The 21333-nt window shown below is 41.3% G+C and overlaps 1 protein-coding gene across 3 annotated transcripts in view; it reads left to right on the top strand.

Annotated features, from left to right (window-relative positions):
• Window positions 1–21333, top strand: part of col5a3a (collagen, type V, alpha 3a) — a 41823-nt gene that overhangs the window by 7335 nt on the left and 13155 nt on the right. The window contains exons 2-40 of one of the 3 annotated variants that reach the window (XM_026360149.2): window positions 1185–1352; window positions 1741–1954; window positions 2481–2643; window positions 5945–6067; window positions 7419–7838; window positions 8627–8746; window positions 8857–8973; window positions 9079–9132; window positions 9242–9283; window positions 9645–9707; window positions 10917–10991; window positions 11181–11264; window positions 11417–11473; window positions 11791–11844; window positions 11957–12010; window positions 12147–12200; window positions 12737–12790; window positions 13044–13097; window positions 13615–13659; window positions 14969–15022; window positions 15203–15247; window positions 15466–15519; window positions 15970–16014; window positions 16385–16438; window positions 16832–16876; window positions 17195–17248; window positions 17869–17913; window positions 18052–18105; window positions 18209–18316; window positions 18740–18793; window positions 19136–19189; window positions 19305–19349; window positions 19539–19592; window positions 19939–19983; window positions 20165–20218; window positions 20306–20359; window positions 20605–20658; window positions 20735–20842; window positions 21161–21250. In XM_026360149.2, coding sequence (XP_026215934.1) covers window positions 1185–1352; window positions 1741–1954; window positions 2481–2643; window positions 5945–6067; window positions 7419–7838; window positions 8627–8746; window positions 8857–8973; window positions 9079–9132; window positions 9242–9283; window positions 9645–9707; window positions 10917–10991; window positions 11181–11264; window positions 11417–11473; window positions 11791–11844; window positions 11957–12010; window positions 12147–12200; window positions 12737–12790; window positions 13044–13097; window positions 13615–13659; window positions 14969–15022; window positions 15203–15247; window positions 15466–15519; window positions 15970–16014; window positions 16385–16438; window positions 16832–16876; window positions 17195–17248; window positions 17869–17913; window positions 18052–18105; window positions 18209–18316; window positions 18740–18793; window positions 19136–19189; window positions 19305–19349; window positions 19539–19592; window positions 19939–19983; window positions 20165–20218; window positions 20306–20359; window positions 20605–20658; window positions 20735–20842; window positions 21161–21250 — 3185 coding nt within the window. Of the gene's footprint in view, window positions 1–1184; window positions 1353–1740; window positions 1955–2480; window positions 2644–5944; window positions 6068–7418; window positions 7839–8626; window positions 8747–8856; window positions 8986–9078; window positions 9133–9241; window positions 9284–9644; window positions 9708–10916; window positions 10992–11180; window positions 11265–11416; window positions 11474–11790; window positions 11845–11956; window positions 12011–12146; window positions 12201–12736; window positions 12791–13043; window positions 13098–13614; window positions 13660–14968; window positions 15023–15202; window positions 15248–15465; window positions 15520–15969; window positions 16015–16384; window positions 16439–16831; window positions 16877–17194; window positions 17249–17868; window positions 17914–18051; window positions 18106–18208; window positions 18317–18739; window positions 18794–19135; window positions 19190–19304; window positions 19350–19538; window positions 19593–19938; window positions 19984–20164; window positions 20219–20305; window positions 20360–20604; window positions 20659–20734; window positions 20843–21160; window positions 21251–21333 lie in introns of all 3 variants that reach the window. The other 2 variants (XM_026360141.2, XM_026360158.2) reach the window with 2 other exon arrangements.

Here is a 21333-nt window from a genome sequence, read left to right as displayed (position 1 = left end):
CTCTCCACATGTTTAATTAACGAGGAGAATAAAAGGCGAGCTCTGTGTGAGTGGCGAGTGCTAGAGGAGGCAATTTGGGTTTAGGATCCTCACTTTAGATGCCTGGAATTCTAAGTGCGGAGCTGCCCCGAACAGGCTCTCTCTAGCAGCTGGTGGGAGACTATCTACACACAAAGCTCTGATCCTAGCTAATGCTCGCAGCAGCACTTTATCAACAAAACATCTAATAACATGACCAGCAGACTGCAAATAAAGCATAAGCTCATTGTAATGAGGGCGACCTACCACTGGGAAAAATCTCACATCTAAAGGGGCAGTAGTTGCTGAGCTCATCGCAAATAAGCATAATTGGATGTTGTATATTTGTACAACACAAAATGAAATTGGTTTTGTGTTTTTATCAGAATATTAGAAAAAGGCTTGATAATGTTACAGCAGTATACCTTATTCTGTGTCATTTACAGATATTACACAGACCTGAAAACAGGTAATATGCTCAAAAAATAATAATGTTACGCCATTGGTAGCTTGAAATTTGAAGGTTTAATACAAAATTTGATGGCCAGGATAGATATTTTAGTATTGAGACTATGTGAATCACTGACGTGCTTATTTATGCCAATGAAGTGTTTAAATTGTGATGAATGCGGTGTAGATATATTGTTGTTCCCTGGTGCAGGGTGAGCAGTGTGCAGGTGTCAGCTGTCAGGTGTGCTGCAGCAGGATTATAGGTTAGGCTGGGTACCACCCCTATCCTATAATAACAGCCACAGAAGCCTGGCCACCTGCCGCCACATCTCAGAGGAGCTTGTCTCTTCCGAATCCTAGGAAGCAGGAAGCCTCCACACTTTAAGACCAGCTTTCAGCCGCACTAAACCCAGCTCTTCAGCTCGGTAACAACCAGCACTTTGCTGAGCCACACAACAAAGTGCTGTCACACTGGCAGAACAGAACTGTGAGACTGACAGAACTAAAAGCACGCTGCCTCCAACTGCCACAAGCTTCAGCCTACAAGTAGTATTTTAATCGTTAATCATTCATACAATGCTAGAAACAGATAAACAGAAAGCAGAAGATCAACTTATTTGAAACATGGAAATGTATTCTGTCAGCATGAGAGCAGATTTCTATCTTCTCTATAATTATGTGCAGATGGTTAATTTCTTCTTTCTTTCCATTTGCAGCTGATCCCATTGATGTTCTACGAGTGCTGGAGCTGTCAGAGAACATGGAGGGGGTGTCCTTGGAGGCTGGCCTCTGCACTAGCAGGAGGGGCATAGAGGAGACAGATCTGGCCTACAAGATAGACAAAAAGATCCAGCTCAGTGCTCCCACCAAACAGCTTTTCCCTGGTAGTGGACTGTTTACCTACCATATATTGTACTGTATAGCCTCTAGTCTCATCCATCAAGGAGAATTTACAAATGTGTCACTTCTTTTGATGGATTCTTGTCTCAGTAAAACCCTAAGAAATCTGTCTTTCAGCTCTCTTTACACTTTATCATGGGTGCTCAATGCTTTCGTGGGCAATTTATTTCATCATTATTATCTTTATTCAGGTCTCACTGGCAGCGGGTGGTTCCTGGATGTTATAAAAATGTCTCCTACCTGCTGTGCTTTCTCTTGACTTAACAACTCCACTCCTCTCCTCTCCTCTCCTCTCCTCTCCTCTCCTCTCCTCTCCTCTCCTCTCCTCTCCTCTCCTCTCCTCTCCTCTCCTCTCCTCTCCTCCTCATCCAGACTCTAGATTTCCAGAGAATTTCTCCTTGATGACTACAGTTAGAGCTAAAAAGGGCTCCCAGTTCTTCCTGCTTTCAGTGTATGATGACCAGGGGGTGCAGCAGCTGGGGCTTGAGGTGGGCCGTTCGCCCGTTTTCTTGTATGAGGACCAGCATGGGCAACCCACACCAGAAATGTACCCAATTTTCAAGAAGGTCAACCTGGCTGATGGAAAGTGGGTAGTTTGTGCACCTCAAACTTTATATCATCCCAAATATGAATACATTTGCCCTTTCATTGATTATGACAGCACATTGTATCTGATGTTTTTGTCTTAAATATATCACATCCACAAGTAATGTGTAATAATATGTTAACTGTGCGTGCATAACTTTCAGAGGTTTTGCCATCTCAAGCAGTCAGGCAGTATGTTCTTTTTTCTAGCATTTTAATTGTTACTTCTCTCTGTTTGCTTGACCTTGACCGATATTAAAGGGAATAAGATGCTTGTGGAGCGCTTTTTGCAATGATTTGTAAATCAAGAAATCAATCCTCACAGTTCAAAGACACTTCTGGTTTGTCTGACTTGTGAGAAGAATAAAAAAATCTTCATTAGTATCTTCGTTATCTTCATCATCTGCATTAGTTAGTTATTCTTCTGGGCAACAGACTTATTTTCAAAAACATACTTGCACTACTACATTGTTCCAATAACTCCCTGAAAGTTTCTACTAATGCTCAGTCTGTCTTTGTTCTTTCAGATGGCACAGGATAGCCTACAGTGTACAGGACAAGTCTGTGACACTCTACGTGGACTGTGAGAAGGTGGAGACCCTGGATCTGCTGCGGGGAGACAATGCTGTAGTCAGCACTGAGGGCGTTACTGTGTTTGGGACACGGCTGCTGGATGAACACGTATTTGAGGTGGGACATTGTGATTTATTATCTGTTTCCTAAAACAGATAATGAACAGTTCTCTTTTGAACTCTTATTTAAATAATTTTCTTCCTTTGTATCGAAAAAGAGGTGTTCTTGAGGATGTAGGGAGAAGTGAATGCACTGTTCAGACATGTCCAGCCTCCTCCTCATTTGCTTTGCCAAGAAAATACACATTTGAGATTTATATAAATCTGTTGGCTATAGATGTGCTGGGTTGAGTCTGAATGGCCACCTGTGCATTTGGGTATTAAGAAACATGTTTGACTGTTTGGTCATGTGTCGTGCTGACGAGGACTCATCCTTGTCGTATTTCTGCTGCTCCTTGTAGCCGCGGATGTTGGCCTCATATTTATCACTATAGATTCAAGTGTATGCTGCTTCTGTCTGAAGATTCAGATTTTTTGCTTTTTTGAAGTGCACTCAATGCAATAAAATATGGGTCTGCAAATGTATCTTGACTGATACATTGTAAAATAAAGATCATTCAACAGAAATTCTGGGAGTGATTACAATTCATCTGTTTTCACTGCAGGAACTTATCATCATAAGTCATTCTCTGTCCTTGCTATGGCAATGTGCAACCCCTACTCCATTGTCATTCCCAATGAGGCTCCACTCTAAATCTCCCCACAGCATGAAATAGAAATTGTCTCAAGCCCCTTACCCCGTCACGTTCTTGAGGCTCTGTGTGTGCTCAACAGTAGAGTGAGAAAGAAAAGAGAAAGCAAGACAGCGGTACAAGGTATAGCCGTGACCATTTTCCCGACAGCCTTTTCGATCAGTGTTATACCACGTAGTCTACAAAAGGGAACATACTGTAGTTAAACTTTAGGAAAGTACAGAGGGAGGGTTGTTATTGCTCCCTAATGACCTAATAGCCAGAAACTGCATCCGTCTTTCCTTCACCAAGAGAAAACTAGATGTCCCTGGTCCTGACAAAGGAACACTTACTACCTAGGGTTTTGGCTGAATAGTCAATGGCTATGTCCCTAACCTTGTTCACATAATAACTTCCTTTACTTTCCCTCTGCCCTAACTTAACCTCAGTTGCTCCTCCCATATTTCTTTCCGCTCTACTGACAAGCTTTCCAATTTTTAAATTACTTTATATCCCACTTCAGTTAAGAAATGTGTCTCCTTGTGGGCTCTATAAATTTACTTTTTCAGAAGCAATAGAGACCATTTAATCATTGGCCATGCTCCAAAAACACTTCCATGCTCTTATTTATCATCTTATGTGGAGAGTTGTGATGATGATGATGCAGTATTTGTGGTGATGACTAATACCCATTAGACTATCCGCTCATCAGATCCATCCTTTAGTCCAGTTCATTCACTTTTTTTATATCTTGTTTTGTCTATTTTGATCAAATAAAACAGACTTTTTATTAAATCTTGATGATAAAATAGGAGCCGCATATGTATGCATTAGTGTTGTACTGCATTCCTCGGGTGAGGTTAATATCAAGGGAGCAGAGGTTTAGCAGGCTGACCCCTGAGCCTCTGTTCCCAGGCCCTAATTCTGGAGGAGGAGGGCAATGTTCCGGCCCAGTTCTCCCAGTGTGGGAGCTCAAAAATGAGCGCTTGGAGACCATGGTCTGCCAATGTCTCCATTGCTTCCAGATTGCCTTTAAACAACTTTTTAAACACAGCACTAGGCTTGTGTTTGCAGTAACACAGTAAACTGTCGACAAGACTGGTTGTGCTCCTTATTGGCACTTGTGAATGTACCTCCAACACATTCACTGCCTAGATGAGATCCAGTCCAGGGTTTGTTTGTCGGGAAATTCACGTCCTTTATGTTTCGATTGGTACTGGAAATAAGAAATGTTTTTGACTCACTGATGCATGCATGTTGAAACCACAACTAGTCAAGCATATCATTAAGGGCCAGCCTTATTTGAATGATCAGCAGCCCCATTAATTTACCACACAAATCAGAGAGGCACATTAAATAATAAGACATGTTTAAGTAATATATTTTCATGGTGATTACTAACAGTTTGATGCTGGTCAGATGTTGAACGTCTGTTGTACTTCTTCCAATATAGCCACATGTGACTTCATGCATGATGTTTGTTGATCAGAAATTTGAGCAGATGCCCTTACCCCAACCTAAATGGAGAACGGTGGAGAAGACATCATTTTAGGCAGCACTTTACCTGCTGTGTTTTTCTAGAGGAGAGAAAAACAGGAAAGCTTCTTTGTGAAATGTTGCCTTAGATCTCAAATGGAGATTGGATTGGATTAGATTGCATCAACTCCCTGTTGTCATTCTCTCTCAGTCTCACTCTCACATTAGAGTGCAATTATTTACTTTGCTTGACACTGGATTTTGTCCAAAATAGAAAGACAAAGGAAATGTGGACAGCAACTCTTTTAATGCTTGATGTAGTCAAGCATAAAAAGTTTCAAAAGTCATTGCTGGGTTTATAGTTTGTGTATGTGATCCAGACTTTGCATACACTGATGATGAAGTCTGATATAAGCTGTATTAGAAGATATATGCGCTAGCGTTGGATAATAGAGAGGCGATATGTTTAGATTTATTTCACCTCTGCCCACTAAAGCCTAATAAAAGAGATTACAATGGGGCTATAAATACTACAACAACAAGCAGTTAATCGGACTAAATTTATCACAAATAGCTGCCCAGCTGTTCTTGGATTACATTTGACCTGCCAATATGTTTGCACTGGTCTGTTAGTTATATAGATTTGTATTGTTAATGTAATCTAACCCTTCTCAAACACTGCTTTCTACATTTTGTTTGTATTGAACTTCCTGACACGTATCTAAGTGAATCACCACTACCTCTAACAGTTATTTTTGCTTTTAAAACATATTTTTTATTTATTATTCAATCTATAAAATCTCTGATCATAAGTGGTTTGGGCCAAAACAGTGTTAATCAGTGCTACGAGGTCTAACAGTGCTATGTTTGTGTACACACACTGGCTCTGTCTCCAGGATGGGATGGGAAGTGAAAGGTCTTAGCAGGGGGGGTGAAAGAGAGCTATTTAAATGTTTTGTGTACACAGTCAGTCGCCTCCTGTAGTTAGGGGAGCTCACAGAAACAATAGTCAGCAGCAATTGTACCAGTGCTGGCAGTTTGATGATACTACTGTATTTACTTTGCTTTAAATCAAGCTTGAGCTGTTGTTCTGATATTGTCTGTGGTCTTGTAGTTTATGTTCAGATGTTTTTGTCTCTTCATTGTACAGTAGCCGCTACAGTGCTTTATGTTACTGACCTTGTCTTCCCATCTGCTTCTGTTGTGTTTCAGGGAGATATTCAGCAACTGCTGATTCTGGAGGACCCCCACATCGCTGCTAACTACTGTGTAAACTACATCCCAGATTGTGACTCTCCTTTACCTTACAACAGCCAAGTCCTGAAACTGCAGGAGGTTAGTGGAGTCATCAACAGGAGGCAATGCTCCTGAATTTGGAAACTGGAAGGATGTTGCTGATATTGTTACTTGAACACACATGTTTTTGCATATCACTTTAGTAGAGATCCTGTGTTTTATTTAGGATCTCGCACTCATGCCAGGTCCATCTGGTTGCTGAAGTGGTCTTGCAGAAACCTTCGCTTTACAGCAAAGGAGCACAAAGATGCACTAGAAATGTCTCTCAGAGACTCTTGATGTGTAATTTACAAGCAGATGTCAACTCTGAGGTCTGAGTACAGTGTAAATGTACAGAGTGTTTGCAAAAAGACACTTGAGAGATTAAGATAGAACAGGTCATCAGTCAAAGTAGAACTGTCTTCTTTCAAATGCAGCCAGCAGTGAAGCGTTATTAAACTCAGGTGTTCCTTTGGCAAGGGACATACACCCCCCCTCCCCCTCCGCCTCCACACATATACACACACACACACACACACACACACACACACGCAGACAGGAGCCTATAATTCAAAGATGATATAATAGCTCTTCCCCTCCTCGAGGCATGTATAAAAATGAATCAATCATGGATATGAATTACTATACATTTCTTTGGTGGTGTGTAAAAGATAAAGATAAGGAGGAGGGAGGCAGCCAGAGGAAGACAAGCAGAAAGTTGTAACCGTGTGTGTGTGTGTGGCTGTGCTTAAAGGACTATACAGTTTTAACTGACCACTTAAATCTGTTTGTATTACATGTGTGAATACTTCTGAGTGCATGTGTGTGTGTGTGTGTGTGTTTACCACTTAAAAAGCTCCAGGCATTGTTTATTATTGTTAGCGTGAGGCCACTGGGATAGTCCTCCAGCTGGCTTTTATAGAACTACAGCTGAGCAATAAGGTCCAAGAATCCAGAAGATGTCAACATCTGTCACCCCACTGACCTACTTCCCATCACTGGTGTATTTCACAGACTGAGCCTTAAGCATCATTTTCCATTTTTCCCAATGACATGAAATGAACACTAGTGTGGAGGATCACACTAAGAATTAGGAGAAGAATTAGCATTAAAATCACAGATAGGTTGACCCCTGACCCCACAAGCAAATATTCCTACTGCTTTGACTCAGAGGAAACAACTCTACATTCAGTTGTTGTTTTTCATTTCATGTTTGCCTTAGTTTTTTACCAGCTCATTGAGAATCACAGTAGGTGTCTGACTCTATAAGGTGTCACAGGGCTTCTACTAGTATGCATCATTACTTTCCTGTTTCAGGCTATTACCTTTATTGTATTTCATTCACAACAGTATTTGTTTTTTCTCCATCTTTCACCTGTGCCCTCATCTTGCATTTGCATTTACATAAAAGAACACCCAACTTGAGTCTAATTCACTGATGCAAAGTGACCAGCCAGATGAGCCAAAGGAGGTCTCCAATAGCGACAAGAAAGACAAAAAGAACAAAAAGAAGAGGGATAAAGGCTCTAAAGGCAAAGGCAAAGGCAAACGAAAAGGCAAGGGGAAGAAGGGATCCAGGAAGAAAAAGCATGAAGAGGAGGCTCTTGAGGACGGCTTCCTGAGAGTGTCCACAACACCACCTGAGTATCTGTCCCAAGAACCGTTTCTGACCACAGGGCTGCCTGAAATTAAGACCACCCTAGAAACTCTCATTCCCACTGAAGTCTCCGACAACACCGTCGTAGAGATGCCCACACATGAACTTGATTCCACAACCGAGACCCCAACTGTGGTACCCAGTGCATTGCCAGAATCTGTGGTTACTGAGGAGGTAGAAAAGTTTACCTGTAGATGCCTTCCACCCCCACCCCTCGCTGCCTTTTGCAGTTCTAACCAGTCACTTCCCTAATACCTTCTAACCATAGTGCGCACCTCTTAACTCTCCAGTTGCTTTCACCACCACCACTAACCGGCACCATCCTAATCATCACCTCCCATAAACCATGGAGAATGCATCCCAAACAAGCCATCTTAATCATCTCAATCTTGTCTATGTGTGTCTATTTTTGTGGAACACACACTAGTATGTGCATACTGTATATCTGAAAAGAGCGGTATACATGATGCTTACAGTAAATATTTTCTCTGCTATGTTGACTTACAGAACAAATAATCAATTTCCAGTTCACTTAGGATCTAATTCGTTATAATGAATGTGCCATAATTATATATTTATTGTTATTAAATCCAAGTTATTTTTAACTTCAAACAGCCCTTAACAAGGAATGTTTTTGTTGGTATTTATTATTTGCTGATTGGCCAAGTTAACTTACTTTATATGCTCACGCTCTTGCTGTAGCTGTTGCAGTCTATTCCATGCTGCCACATGTTGTCCATCAGATAATTATAGTCCAGCACTGTAATTAACTGCACACCTGTCACAGTGTGTTCCAGATAACTAGCACATTCCCATAATATACACTTGTTTTGCATTCATATTCAAATCATACATTGCAAAATGTGTTTTTACTTGGAGGCACTGTGTGCTAATGAGAAGTACTCAGTGTCCCCTGACATGTCTCTGCTATGCCTCCTTTAAGGGTGTGTGTTGGCTTGCAGGAGGACAAGCCAGTAGAGATGCCAGTGGTGGAGGAGTATGGAGATGACCTTTACAAAGACCTTTATGATGATCTCACAGTTTCCACAGTAACGGTGGGCCCAAATGTTACTGAACATGAGGTAGGTTAAATGCAAATACAAGACATGCCTTCACCTGAGCAGAAAAACATGGCGATATTATTTTGGCATTCACTACACCTGTCACTAATAGAGTTTTCATTCCATAACAGATTCTTGAATATGAGGATTACAAGAACGATACAGGGTCAGAGTATGAGGAGTATGAAATATATGAAGATGCCTATGAGTTTGCAGAGCGGGAGAGAGCCGAGACGTGGGATGGAGAGGTAAATCTCAAGGTGATCTCATTCATCAAGTGGGTCATGTCTTCAATTGCCTGTGCCAAGTGATTTCTAACAATCCACATCTATTCATCTGTTTCCCCTCCTCAGGCTAGCCTCAGAGCAGAAAAAGGCCAGAAGGGAGAACCGGCTATTATTGAACCGGTGAGCAGCTAGAGGCATTTAATGAATAGTGAGGGTAGCTTTAGTTATGATCATGGGAATGTTGATAGTCTCCTAATGCATATTCCATTATATTTGCGCTTGTTTCCAGGGTACATTAGTGCAAGGACCCCCAGGTCTTCCAGGGCCAGAGGTAAGTCCATTCTCTGCCCGAAAATAGAAGCTAATTGAAATGGTCATGGTTGTGTCCATAATTGTAGCAGGATACATCATAATGTAAGATAAACAGAAACAATCCACATGAGGCGCAAAATGTTGGCTTCTAGTCATCAGGATGCAGCTGTGATGTTTTCAGAAAAACAGGGACCCCCCAAAATAAACCTACACCTATTATGTTGCAATGCAAGATGATACTCTATGAAAGATTGTTTGACAGGGTTTCTAACCACAGAACGATATGGAGTTTTTGTTTCAAATTTACATACATATACAGGGATAGAAGAAGTTTATGATTTCACAGAGAAGTAAGATTGTTGTTAATGTTTCCTTCACAGGGGTCTGCTGGCCCACCTGGACCAACAGGCCCTCAAGGACCCAGGGGGGATCCTGGTGAATTGGTGAGTGTTGTTCTTGACTGATTGGCTAAATATCCAGTGGTTTTGTTTGACCTCTGTTTGGCCCCTTCACATGAGGGACTGAGCTTTGGGCTTTACTGTGACCTCAGTTGGAAACAAGTCAATGGAATCACAAAGTCCCGGTTTCCTGAACTGAACCTACTGGACTTCAGAGACGAATGTTGTCTCACACATGCTTGACCTAAATTCCGTATTTTGTATTTGTGTGCATGATTATGTGTGTTTGTGCATGATTCATCACCATGGAACACACAGACTTTTATCTTTGTTTAGTTGTGAGTACACTTCCTTGGAACCTTACTCTGAGGTTGTGAGTTGTTTAATTTCCTAAGATTAAAGCAGAAGCAACGCAACAATGGTGAATAGGTACTGAATAAACAAATTTAGACATTTTTGAAGCAAAGCATGAAAAGTCATAAATATAAATACCCTTGAATTTTACACTAAAGTAAAATGAACAACTTTATTGCATGATAATATATCTAATGCTATAATAGCAGAATTTGGATTTGTATAAATAATCATCAATCCACCCATTTTCTCAACTACTTGTCCCCTTAAGGGTTGCAGGGGAGTTTGAGTCAGCCAAAGCTGTCATTAGGCAAGAGACAGGGTGCACGCTGGACAGGTCACTGGTCTATCACATGGCTGACATATAGAGATAGACAACACCCACCCACCCATTAGCACCCACATTCACACTCTTTATTTACCAAATATCAAAGGGTTCGATGAAACCCAATCACAGTTGAATGAGAATTAATCTGACTTTGTTCCTGCTGCAACATGACACTGTCTAACACATTTGTAACCTGTTCACCACTGATGATAATTAGTTAACATTATGTGATAATTCATGGGAACATCCTTTAGTCATATAATATGTCCGGTGTGACAGATTAGCTTGCTGCATGGATTACAGACAATTTCATCAGTATCAATACTTGTTTGATAATTTTACCAGTAGCCTGATCAACACTCAACACCACATTAAGTGACTTATTAAGTGTGTGTGTGTGTGTGTGTGTGTGTTTGCCCTGTGGAAATAGAGCAAAGGTTGCTTTTATAGTGATTAGATTTCAGGCATGTTTTCCCTTTCTTTTAAAACTCTATCTCGCTCTCCTTCCCTTTCTCAGACACACCCACACACATTAATCAAAGCTTATATCTTTACCTGTCCTCTCTTTTCAGGGTCCTCCAGGACGTCCTGGTCTTGCTGGGGTAGATGGGATTCCAGGTCCTCCAGGAACCCTGTTGATGCTACCTGTAAGACATTAAAGCACACTCATGCATGCTCTTGCGCGCACACACACACACACACACACACACATCCAGAGCAAACCTTGGACCCTGTGGTAAAGTGGCATGACCACAAGGGGGGGCTGTGTGATTGAACTTCATTACATTTGGGGAATCCTGCAGTGGGAACTGACTCCTCCTTTTCACTGGCTCCAGTTCCAGTATGGAGGTGATTCCCAGAAGGGACCAGTGGTGTCTCCCCAGGAAGCACAGGCACATGCAATCCTGCAACAGGCCAAGGTACAACAGAAACCTGTACTTCATAGTCATATGATTGCTAATGTTGTCATCATATGCTAAATGAAGGCCTTTGCTTATTAAAAGCCAAATGATACCTTGTGACTTTGTGCTACATACTGTATCTGAACCACTCTTGTGGTTTTTCTTAACAGCTGTCATTGAAGGGACCTCCAGGTCCAATGGGCCTCACAGGACGACCAGGCCCACTGGTAATGCATTTCTCTGACCTTGACCAAATGTGCACCTAACCTCAAGGGCTCCTGCAACCTTTAACCTCATCTCCCCATTCTCGCTGACAAGGCACAACCTCTATTCTCACCTTTCCACTCAAACCTAATTATGATGCATGGTCACTAGGTTTAAATTGCAGATGAAATCTGCTCTAATTTCTGAAAAAAAAGAACAGATTTACAAGATGGTTTTTGTTCTTTCTCATTTGCTTGTTTGGTGTTCAATTTGAGAGAAGAGTTGAATCGCTCCTGCATGTAATGTCATGCCTTAATGGCCTATTGGTTTTACATTACAGGGTGTTACTGGTCCCACGGGACTCAAAGGAGACCAAGGAGAAAGTGGCCCTTCTGTAAGACCAGACATCTTGCTGCTCGTTCCCATCATTATTTCTTCACTTTTTTGATGCACTATTGATTTCTTTCTTTTTTTTTTTTGTCTTGCTCTCTTCCTTCCTCACGTAGGGACCACGTGGGTTGCCAGGCCTTCCTGGAATAAATGGAAAACTAGGAAAGAGGGTGAGACATGTGTAGTTTATTTATTTATCTATATATTACATATTTGAGTATTGCAGGTTTCCACATGTTGGAAAGCATGTTGCACTAGATATACAGTAAAGCAGGACCTATTTAAAATGTATAGTGTATCTTGTAGGGACGCTCAGGAGTGGATGGAGGTCGTGGAACTCCAGGAGAAACTGGCTCTAAGGTAAGCTGTGTGAGATCTTACTGCACTGCATTGCTGTAGTGATAATCTAATGTTTTTGTTTCAGCAAAGTGTTTAACATATTTTTTGGTTGATATTTGTGAACATTACATTGCCATTTTAATGATGTTGATGTTAAGAGTCATTGACTTCATACATGCTTAGACAGCAAGGTCTTGTATGATAACAAACTAACTCCACTTGCAAGTGTAAGCCTTCAGGTATCCAGCAGCCTACTGCTTATTATACACACTGACAAAGGGGCAACTCAATACCTAACAGCTTCAGAAAGAGCTTTGTAAATAAATCAGGTTCCCCCGATGCCGAAGTCTGACAGAACAGCAGAGTCTTTATCAGTCGAAGCAGCATTTTTAGCAGACCTAGAGCTAATCTGAAACTCTCCCTCTCCAGGACACACAGCAGATGGGAAATTCTGCCAGGGGAAATTTTCACTACAATTCGGCTAATGTTTACACATTACCGTATGTGTGTGTGTGTGTTACAGGATTTAATGCACTTGCTTCTCTATTACTTCTCAGGGTGACAGGGGCTTTGATGGTCTGCCAGGTCTCCCAGGAAACAAGGGACACAGAGTGAGTTGGATTTGGTAACTTGACATTGTCACTGTATTTATTTAGTCATTTTAAAACTGACACATTCACACTGCATGCACGGATGGCTTGCTTATCATATGGCAGATGTTTATTTGCATATTATGATCATGATGATTGTTGTGATTTCTATGATGACAGTGTACACTGAAAAGCATCTGCTCGACGCTGCTCTGCTATAAACAGATTGGGCCTAAATATTTTGAGGCATGTGGCTAATGCTTTTATCTTGTAGGGGGACAGAGGAAAGCCTGGTCCTTCTGGGCCTGTTGGAGAGCCAGGAGAAAAGGTGAGTGCACAACACACACTTTCCAAAATTTACTTGCAACAAACAAAGCCATCAGTGCTTTGTTTTTTCTTATTTTTTCCATCACGCTAGACTAAAAGGGAAGTCCTTTAAAGGTCAATAAATCAATACTACAAACCATTTAGATCTTTAAAGCAGCACAGATCAAAGCAGGCTTTACTGAAATGAAGTAATAAACACCTGAATTTTTAATTCTGTTACATTGGCCTGGGTTCAACACATGAAAGCTAGGCTGTGCATCCCTGGCATAGAATTGAAAATATGAAAGCATATAAAAGATAGAAGCTCTGTCAAGATAGTATCACTCTACGCAGGCTGGTGGTGAAGTTTGAGAGAGCAGTCTATTAGTGTTTGCTCGAAGATAGTTGAGTGAATTTCTTTAATGAGCTATTTTTACGGATTATGTCTGTGGGGATATAAATGTATCCACGCTCGAGGTTGACTTGCAGAGGTGCATGAGATTTATGTGTTGAATCTGTTTCCTTTCTTCCTATTTTAGGGATCTGATGGACCTGTGGGGCCAAGAGGGCAACCGGGCGAACCTGTGAGTAACCACACCTGGAAGGATGTAATGATCCCTCATTATATATAGACAGAACTCTATTCAAATGCTTATTTATTTTTATTAAATAAATAACGTAGGGGGTGTATTCATCAAGTAAGTGCTTTGGGTTCTCAGAAATACATGAATACAAAAAGATGTGTGCAGAGTCACAATAACAAGGACTTTCATAACAACCCCTGAGGGTATTGTAAGACACAACCACATTTAAGCTTTTGCACAAGTCTTGGCCAACATCTTACGGAAGTTACATAATCTTACAATGTAATAGAATAATGTGATTCATTGGTCACACTGTACATGCATAATGTACAGTAGAAACCCTGCAAAAATATTTTCCAATATATAGTATCTAGAGAACACTAGGATGATCAAAGCTTATTAATGTAATACTGTCACAGTATTCAGTATTCATCCCAACAATAAGATTAAAGAGGTTACAGAAAAAGTGCTGCTTGAACAAAAAAAAAAAAAAGAAAAAGAAAAAGAAAGATACAAAGTGGAACATTATGCTGGCATAACATTATGTCATGGAGATGTTAACTGCGAAGTAACTTTGGGTCATTGAGAAATGATCATTGAGCTCTTAAAAGCACCGCTGACAATACTGTCATTTTTTTCTGTGTACCTCTGTGGCGCACACCGGTTGATTGGTTTTGACTCACACTCTATCTTTCTCTCAGTAGGCGAGGTTGGGGCTCAGCGGGCTTCTGTCCTTCCAAATGGATCACCCAGAGCAGAAAGAAATAGAGTGCCATAAGACATGTTAGGAACGCTGTGTTAAAGTACAAAGAAACAGGATAGGAGAGTTGTCTTAAGAGAGAGAGAGGGGGGGAACGATGGGAAGAGTGAGACAGTGAGAGACAAACACGAGACAGAAATTTGGTTGGTGGTGAACAAGATAAGAGAGATGGAAAGAGGAACGGTAGAGATTCGGAGAGGGAAGAGATAAAATCCTGGCCTGAATGATTATATTTCCATATCAATCACTTCCCAGGAGATCACAGATGTGGCTTTGGAACAGGTGGCTTGGCCAGCCTACAAAGAAGGAGGCTGACAAAAACAGAGTGCACAAACGCACTCACACAGACACAGACTAGCACAGTCTCTGTGGGTATCACATACAAAACCAGATGCGCGCACACACACGCACGCCGAAATATATGATCTGTCTCTTCCTGTTTTTCACGCTCTCCCCTTTAGTTCTGATGAGGATTTAGTATTCCACACTCACTCTGCCTCATCATGAATGCAGTTTAGCTGTTGACTATTTGCTGTGTTTTGTCTCTAGGGTCCTCGGGGTCTTGTTGGGCCAAGGGGGCCACCTGGTCCACCTGGCCAACCGGTAAGTCAACATCGCCTTGATTACAAGATCAAAGCTATTCAGACCCTTCAGCTCTATAAAAGGTCCTCTAGCGGCGAGAATCATCAATATGCCACTGACTATAAACACTGAAGCTACTGAACTGTCTCTTTTCTCCAATCACACTTTGACATTTCATCCAATATTTTCTACTCTGTGCAGGGTATTCGTGGAACTGATGGAGTACAAGGGTCAAAGGGCAACATGGTTAGTCTTGCTACTTTGCATGAACACATCATCTGATCTTCCACTGTCTGTCTACCACTGATGACTATAGTATGTGATAAAACTGAACCATAGCATGTGGATAACAGCTAGAATGACTGAGTTTGGCCTCCTAAGGAACCTGTTAACAGTTCATGTGATGATGACCTGAGAAAGATCATGTGAAGATGTGCCTACCAGTGTTGTGTTCTTGTTTTCAGGGTCCATCAGGAGAGATAGGGCCCCCTGGCCAACAGGGAAATCCAGGAGTACAGGTAATATGCTGGCACAAAAAACTTCCCTGTCGCTATGAGAGTTTATTTACTCATTACTGATCATATACATTTATTCTTGATTTAAATATGCACGAGCACTTATAAGCAGTTGCACAAACACAGTTGCTCTCCTTCATATACTGCATGGACACTCTTTTCTTTTTACAATTTTTGTTGCATAAACATCTCCTGCATAATTATTTATTTATTACTTCAGTTGTGTTTGCTCTTCCAGGTTTTTATACTGTAATTCTCTGTCCTGTTAGGCACACAGTGTGAAACCTCTTTAAAGTCCAAATGAGTGCCACAAATTTATTGAAAATACAAAGCTATTTTTATTAGTTTGTAAACAAAATATGTTGGAAATACAAGGTTTTCGCCCCACAACAACTCCTAGCCTTTTTCTAGTCTTGTGACACTCAACCTGATTGATGCTTTGTTCTGCTTCAGGGCTTGCCTGGTCCTCAGGGTCCCATTGGATTGCCAGGAGAGAAGGTAGGTAGCATGTCTGTCACTTAATTTCAGAATTAAAGCTGTGACCTTGTGACCCCTGTCATCACAAACCCAAGGGAGACCGGCTGAGCAGGACGGAACAGCCCAACCACTTTGGCTGCCATTCAGACAAGACAGGGTTATACAGGAAATCAATACACAAGGAACACACAAAGGCATGGCCTTGGTGTGTGCACATCATGAGACTAGACTGATAAGAGGAATAAAAAGTAAATGTAGTCATACTGTAAATACAGTATGTTTGTTAAAAGAGCAACAAAATGGGAAATGTGGTCTCTTAGGGATGAGATGTTGTACTAAATCATATCTCAAGTTCAACTCCAGTATCTATATCCATCTCTGTCCTATACAGGGTCCCCAGGGGAAACAAGGTCTGCAAGGATTGCCCGGCATTGACGGCCCTCCCGTAAGTACAAACAGTCGGACAACTACATGAATGGATATATTAGCAGCAACACACACACTGTAAACATACACATATTCATGCCTTACTGTACTTTAGCATGAGAGTTCATTGCTGATCATTCCACTTACTTTCTTACAGTGAGGCTTTTCTCATCTCCAGGAATTAATTTTAGATTGAACGCAGGCACATTTGAATGAATTTCACTTAATGTCCTTTGTATTGTTCTGCAAAGCTTTGTGACACAATGATATTTTTATGGGGCTTCACTCTGCCGCTGGGGTTTTCTCATTTTCATTGGTTAGTTGCATTCAGAATTTTCAATCAAGGAGTGAGACAACAATGATGTATTTGCAGCGCTGCTAAGTCAATTTTATTCCTGTTTTCCTGCTTCAGGGTCACCCAGGGAGAGAAGGCCCCCCAGGAGAGAAAGGCATCCAAGTGGGTAACTGAGGCTTGTGTGCTGTAGTGTTGTAACAAGATATTAAAATTACAGTAACTCACTTTTTATTGCAATCTATTCCAACTGTGCACTCATTCACATTATATTTAATAAGACACTATAATTATGATAACCATTGTTTTCCATCAGTGTCATCATCTTGATAGCGCAATAGCTCATTAGAGTCAGCACGTGGTCATCACCATGACAAGTGATGCATAGTGCAATGTTGATAGATACATAGTCACAGAAATGCATTTTTGACTGTTGCTTGCTAAAGGTACTGCTGTTCTTTTTTGTTTTTTTTTTTCATGTAGGGTTTACTAGGCGCCCAAGGACCTGTTGGATACCCAGGGACCCGCGGAGTCAAGGTGAGACGTAAATGCATCATGATCTCGGGTAATGTCCACAGAGATATTTACCCCTGTGCACATTTCATCCCGCATGTATGTCTGCTTGTGACTGACAAGCTGTTTGAGTCTATGACTGACAGGTGACAGGTGGAGGGAAAGCACCTCAGTTCTCAAGGGGACTGCTAACAACAGAGCGAGGAACATTTGATGGAGAGGAGAAATGTCAGAGTCAGATAGAGCAGAGCCGTGTGTGTAAAAATGGAGCAGTCCATTTGACTGAGTTTGCTTTTAAAACTGAGAAATAAGAAGCGACATTGTCATGACGTTGTTTTCCTTGTTGCTCGTTTTTGTCACATTTATACGATTTCATCTGGTAGTTTGCCTCAACATCTTTACGGGAAAGCCAGACCTTGTTGGCAATTATTAGTTTGACACAAACGTAAGTCAGTAACTGCTCAATAACAGAGCAATGTGAGGTCACGAGAAAATCAATACACACTTATAAATCATTTCAGAGTTTTTAACATGGGATTGTTTTTTCAAACACAGGCTATGTGAGTCTTTTGTTTAGAGTAGGCTTGTCGGTGATGTTAGTGCTCGTGAAATTAAGAATTATAATGTGTTTTGCGACTTTACAGGGAGCAGATGGCATTAGGGGTCTAAAGGGAAGCAAAGGAGAGAAGGTGAGCGAAAGTGATTCTTTGCTGTCAAACTGTGGATTGCAACCTAAGAGGAAGGACACTTGACAAATTATAAACAAATAGTGCCATTTATTAATAAAGAGCTTTCATGAGATAACACTTCTCGTCACTGAATTATAGGGTGAAGATGGTTTTCCTGGATCCAAAGGTGACATGGGCATCAAAGGAGACAGGGTGAGTGTGTCCCTAAATTATGTCAGGATCATTTTCTCTGAGTCATTTCCAGTTTGAGTGGCACTACATCTGTCACTTTTTCTATTCTCATTCTTCACTATAGGGTGATAATGGAGCTCCAGGTGCTCGTGGAGAGGATGGACCTGAGGGACTGAAGGGCCAGTCAGGACCCATGGGAGAACCAGGATCCCCGGGAATAACTGGCGAGAAGGTTCTTTTATAAAATATTACATTTTCACTACAAGCCAAGGTTAGGACACAAAAGAGAAGGATAGGGAAATCAAATAGGCTGCAGAACTCTTATCTAATCCTTCTTTATACAGCTCCAGCCATTTTGTTAGGTAGTACAGTTACATTTCTAGCGCAATTTTCAATTGTGCAAAACTTTCTTATGAAACGAGATAGTGAACACTGAAATAGTGAACATATGGATACTATTAATGTTACATCTGGGAGCAGCCTACTCCTAAGCCAAACTAACACTGAATCAGTGCCCATGTTAAAGCATTAATCTTACTGTCATCAATATGTGCATTCATTTAGAGATGTCCTGCTGTACAGGTACACGCACAGTCAGCAGTATGTTATAAAAATGGTTTGAATATTTCCCTCTATCTTCCTGTTCTTTCTGTAGGGTAAACTTGGTGTGCCCGGAATACCAGGATACCCAGGAAGACAAGGTCCCAAGGTGATTTACTATTTAGAGTTCATTATGATCAGTTAATGTGTCCTCTGGTTCCTTTATCAGAGCTTTAACCAGCAAGATATGTGTCTTCGACTGGACTGTTTCCTGTCTGCTTAAAAATAAAGGATGATGAATGGCTTATTAAAAAAAGCTATTTTATTAATAGTTCTCTGGTGACATCAATTCATTACATGTTGATGAATGGCGTATTTAAGTCTGTGTTGGGCTCATGGATTAGATTTGCTTTAATTTGATACAGTAGTTAATTACACATTAATGAGATGTTGAGGGTGATGTGTGATGAATAGAAGGCTGAGCATTATTAACCTCCACGTGTGTCTGCAGGGATCACTTGGCTTCCCTGGTGTGGCCGGGGTCCCAGGAGAAAAAGGGCGAAGGGTGAGGACTGGGGGTGACATTTTAATCCACATCACATTCTGACTTCTACGGAATATGTTCACTTTTTAATGTAAAATGACTAAGTGATAAATAACGGCTAACCTCTACAATACAGGGTCCAGCTGGTCAGCCAGGGACTGGGGGCCAAAGAGGTACTAATGTGAGTACAGCTACAACATATGTTCAATATTTCTTTTTTTTATATAAGGCTGTATTTACACTAATTAAACATTATTAGTTTTCCAAAACTTACATCACATTGCAGCGTTTTTACATGACCTGACATTTATCCTCCACCTGCAGCAGAATAATGTATGTGCTAATCAAACTTTTGTTTGTTTTACAATAGGGAGCCCGAGGTGGTAGAGGAGCAAAGGGGCCCACTGGAAAGCCTGGAGAAAAGGTAGGTTAAGGTTAACACACAGTTGTAACTGGCATAACGAAGGCATATGATGTACATGCAGTTAGACATTCAATACATAAAGACACAAGCACCTGGTTGTCTCATAAAGTATGGATGGATGCACCAACCGAGTTGGAACTGGTTGTTGCTGTTCACATCTAGATGACAGACCATCTGGTGCAGTGAAAAGCTCCTGTTTGGCAGGGGATGCTTCAGTTTACTCGCTCACCCTCAAAGACCATCTTGGGGAAGCTAAAGATTTGTTGGCAGGCAGAAAGCTAAAGTCAACTGAGTGGTTCATGTTTTTGTGCACTAATTGTGTTAACTGTATTTGTCCACCTGTTAGGGTTCTGCAGGACAAGAAGGTCCTCCAGGATCCCCTGGAGAACAGGTAATTTTTGACTATTGCTTTATGATGTATATGCAGTGCTTAACTAAGACCAAGATGGTTTTAAGTCATATGCCTTAAAAGCATCTAACAAATACCACACGTAACTCAGTGTACGATAAGCACTAAAAATATGATCCTAGCTCAGAGTTTTGGCATTCTACTCTATCTTATGATTTTTTAGGGTCCCCAAGGGCCACAAGGAAGAAACGGCGAACCAGGAACTAAAGGGCCTAATGTGAGTGGGTTCACAATATTTATTTATTTATTTCTGTGCAGATTGTTTGTGAAGTTCAGTTTATTACAGAAATTCTCTTCTTCTCAGGGTCCACCTGGAAAAGATGGATTACCAGGTCATCCAGGCCAGAGAGGGGAACCAGTGAGTCTCCTTTAATCTCAATAAAGCTACACATCAGCATTTAGAATTTCCCTTTATAGGGTGCACACACTAAACCTAACTGAGATAGCTGAGAGTCAGCATGATTCAGATTATTAGGTATGAGGCGTAGACAAAATATAGTAAACCTCCAACTGCCCTTTCTGCAGAAATAACATTGTGCATCATAGTGTGTCGTTTTCACTTAGTACCTGAGGGTCACCAGATTCACTTATCTTATTCTCCAGGGCTTTCAAGGAAAGAATGGCCCCCCTGGCCCCCCAGGTGTTGTTGGACCACAGGTAAGTATTGGGTAGCTGTTTATATAATGTTAGTGATGTGAGTGTGACGTGTGTTACATAATTTGGTTGTTTTCAGGGAAAATCTGGTGACACTGGACCAACTGGAGATAGAGGACATCCAGGTTCACCAGGGCCACCGGGTGAACATGGTTTACCAGGAGCTGCCGGAAAAGAGGGTGCCAAGGTGAGTGGTTTTCATCATAATGTCAGGATCATAATCACTTATCAGCATCATCTTATTACTGTGATACTAGATAAGGCCCAAGGACTCTGTCAGTGCTGCCGGAATATCTGATCTCCTGGGTCTCATCCCATTCTCTAATTTGCTAATAAATAACTGAGGAAACCTCATGGTGTTGAGTGTATAATAGCTCATAAAAGATAAATGTTCTTTCTTGGTGTGACTTGCTGGTTGGTGTGATTTATGACTACATAAGGGCCTGCTGTCTGCTGGCTACTTGCCTCATATCTAATCATATGTGTGTGTATGTGTGCTTTTCAGGGAGACCCTGGGCCACCAGGAGCGTCAGGGAAAAGTGGCCCTTCTGGGCTTCAAGGCTTTAGAGGAAGCAGAGGGTCCCCTGGTGCAATGGTAGCAATTGCATACATCACACTTTCGCACCTCCACTCAGTGTCAGCATTAGATCGAATTAGACAATTAGAGCTGAAATCAAA

Source organism: Anabas testudineus, chromosome 8, assembly GCF_900324465.2.
Source record: "Anabas testudineus chromosome 8, fAnaTes1.2, whole genome shotgun sequence".
In the NCBI taxonomy this organism is placed as follows: Eukaryota; Metazoa; Chordata; class Actinopteri; order Anabantiformes; family Anabantidae; genus Anabas; species Anabas testudineus.
The sequence above is the reverse complement of the archived record's forward strand: the minus strand, read 5'-3'. Positions and strand labels throughout refer to the sequence as shown.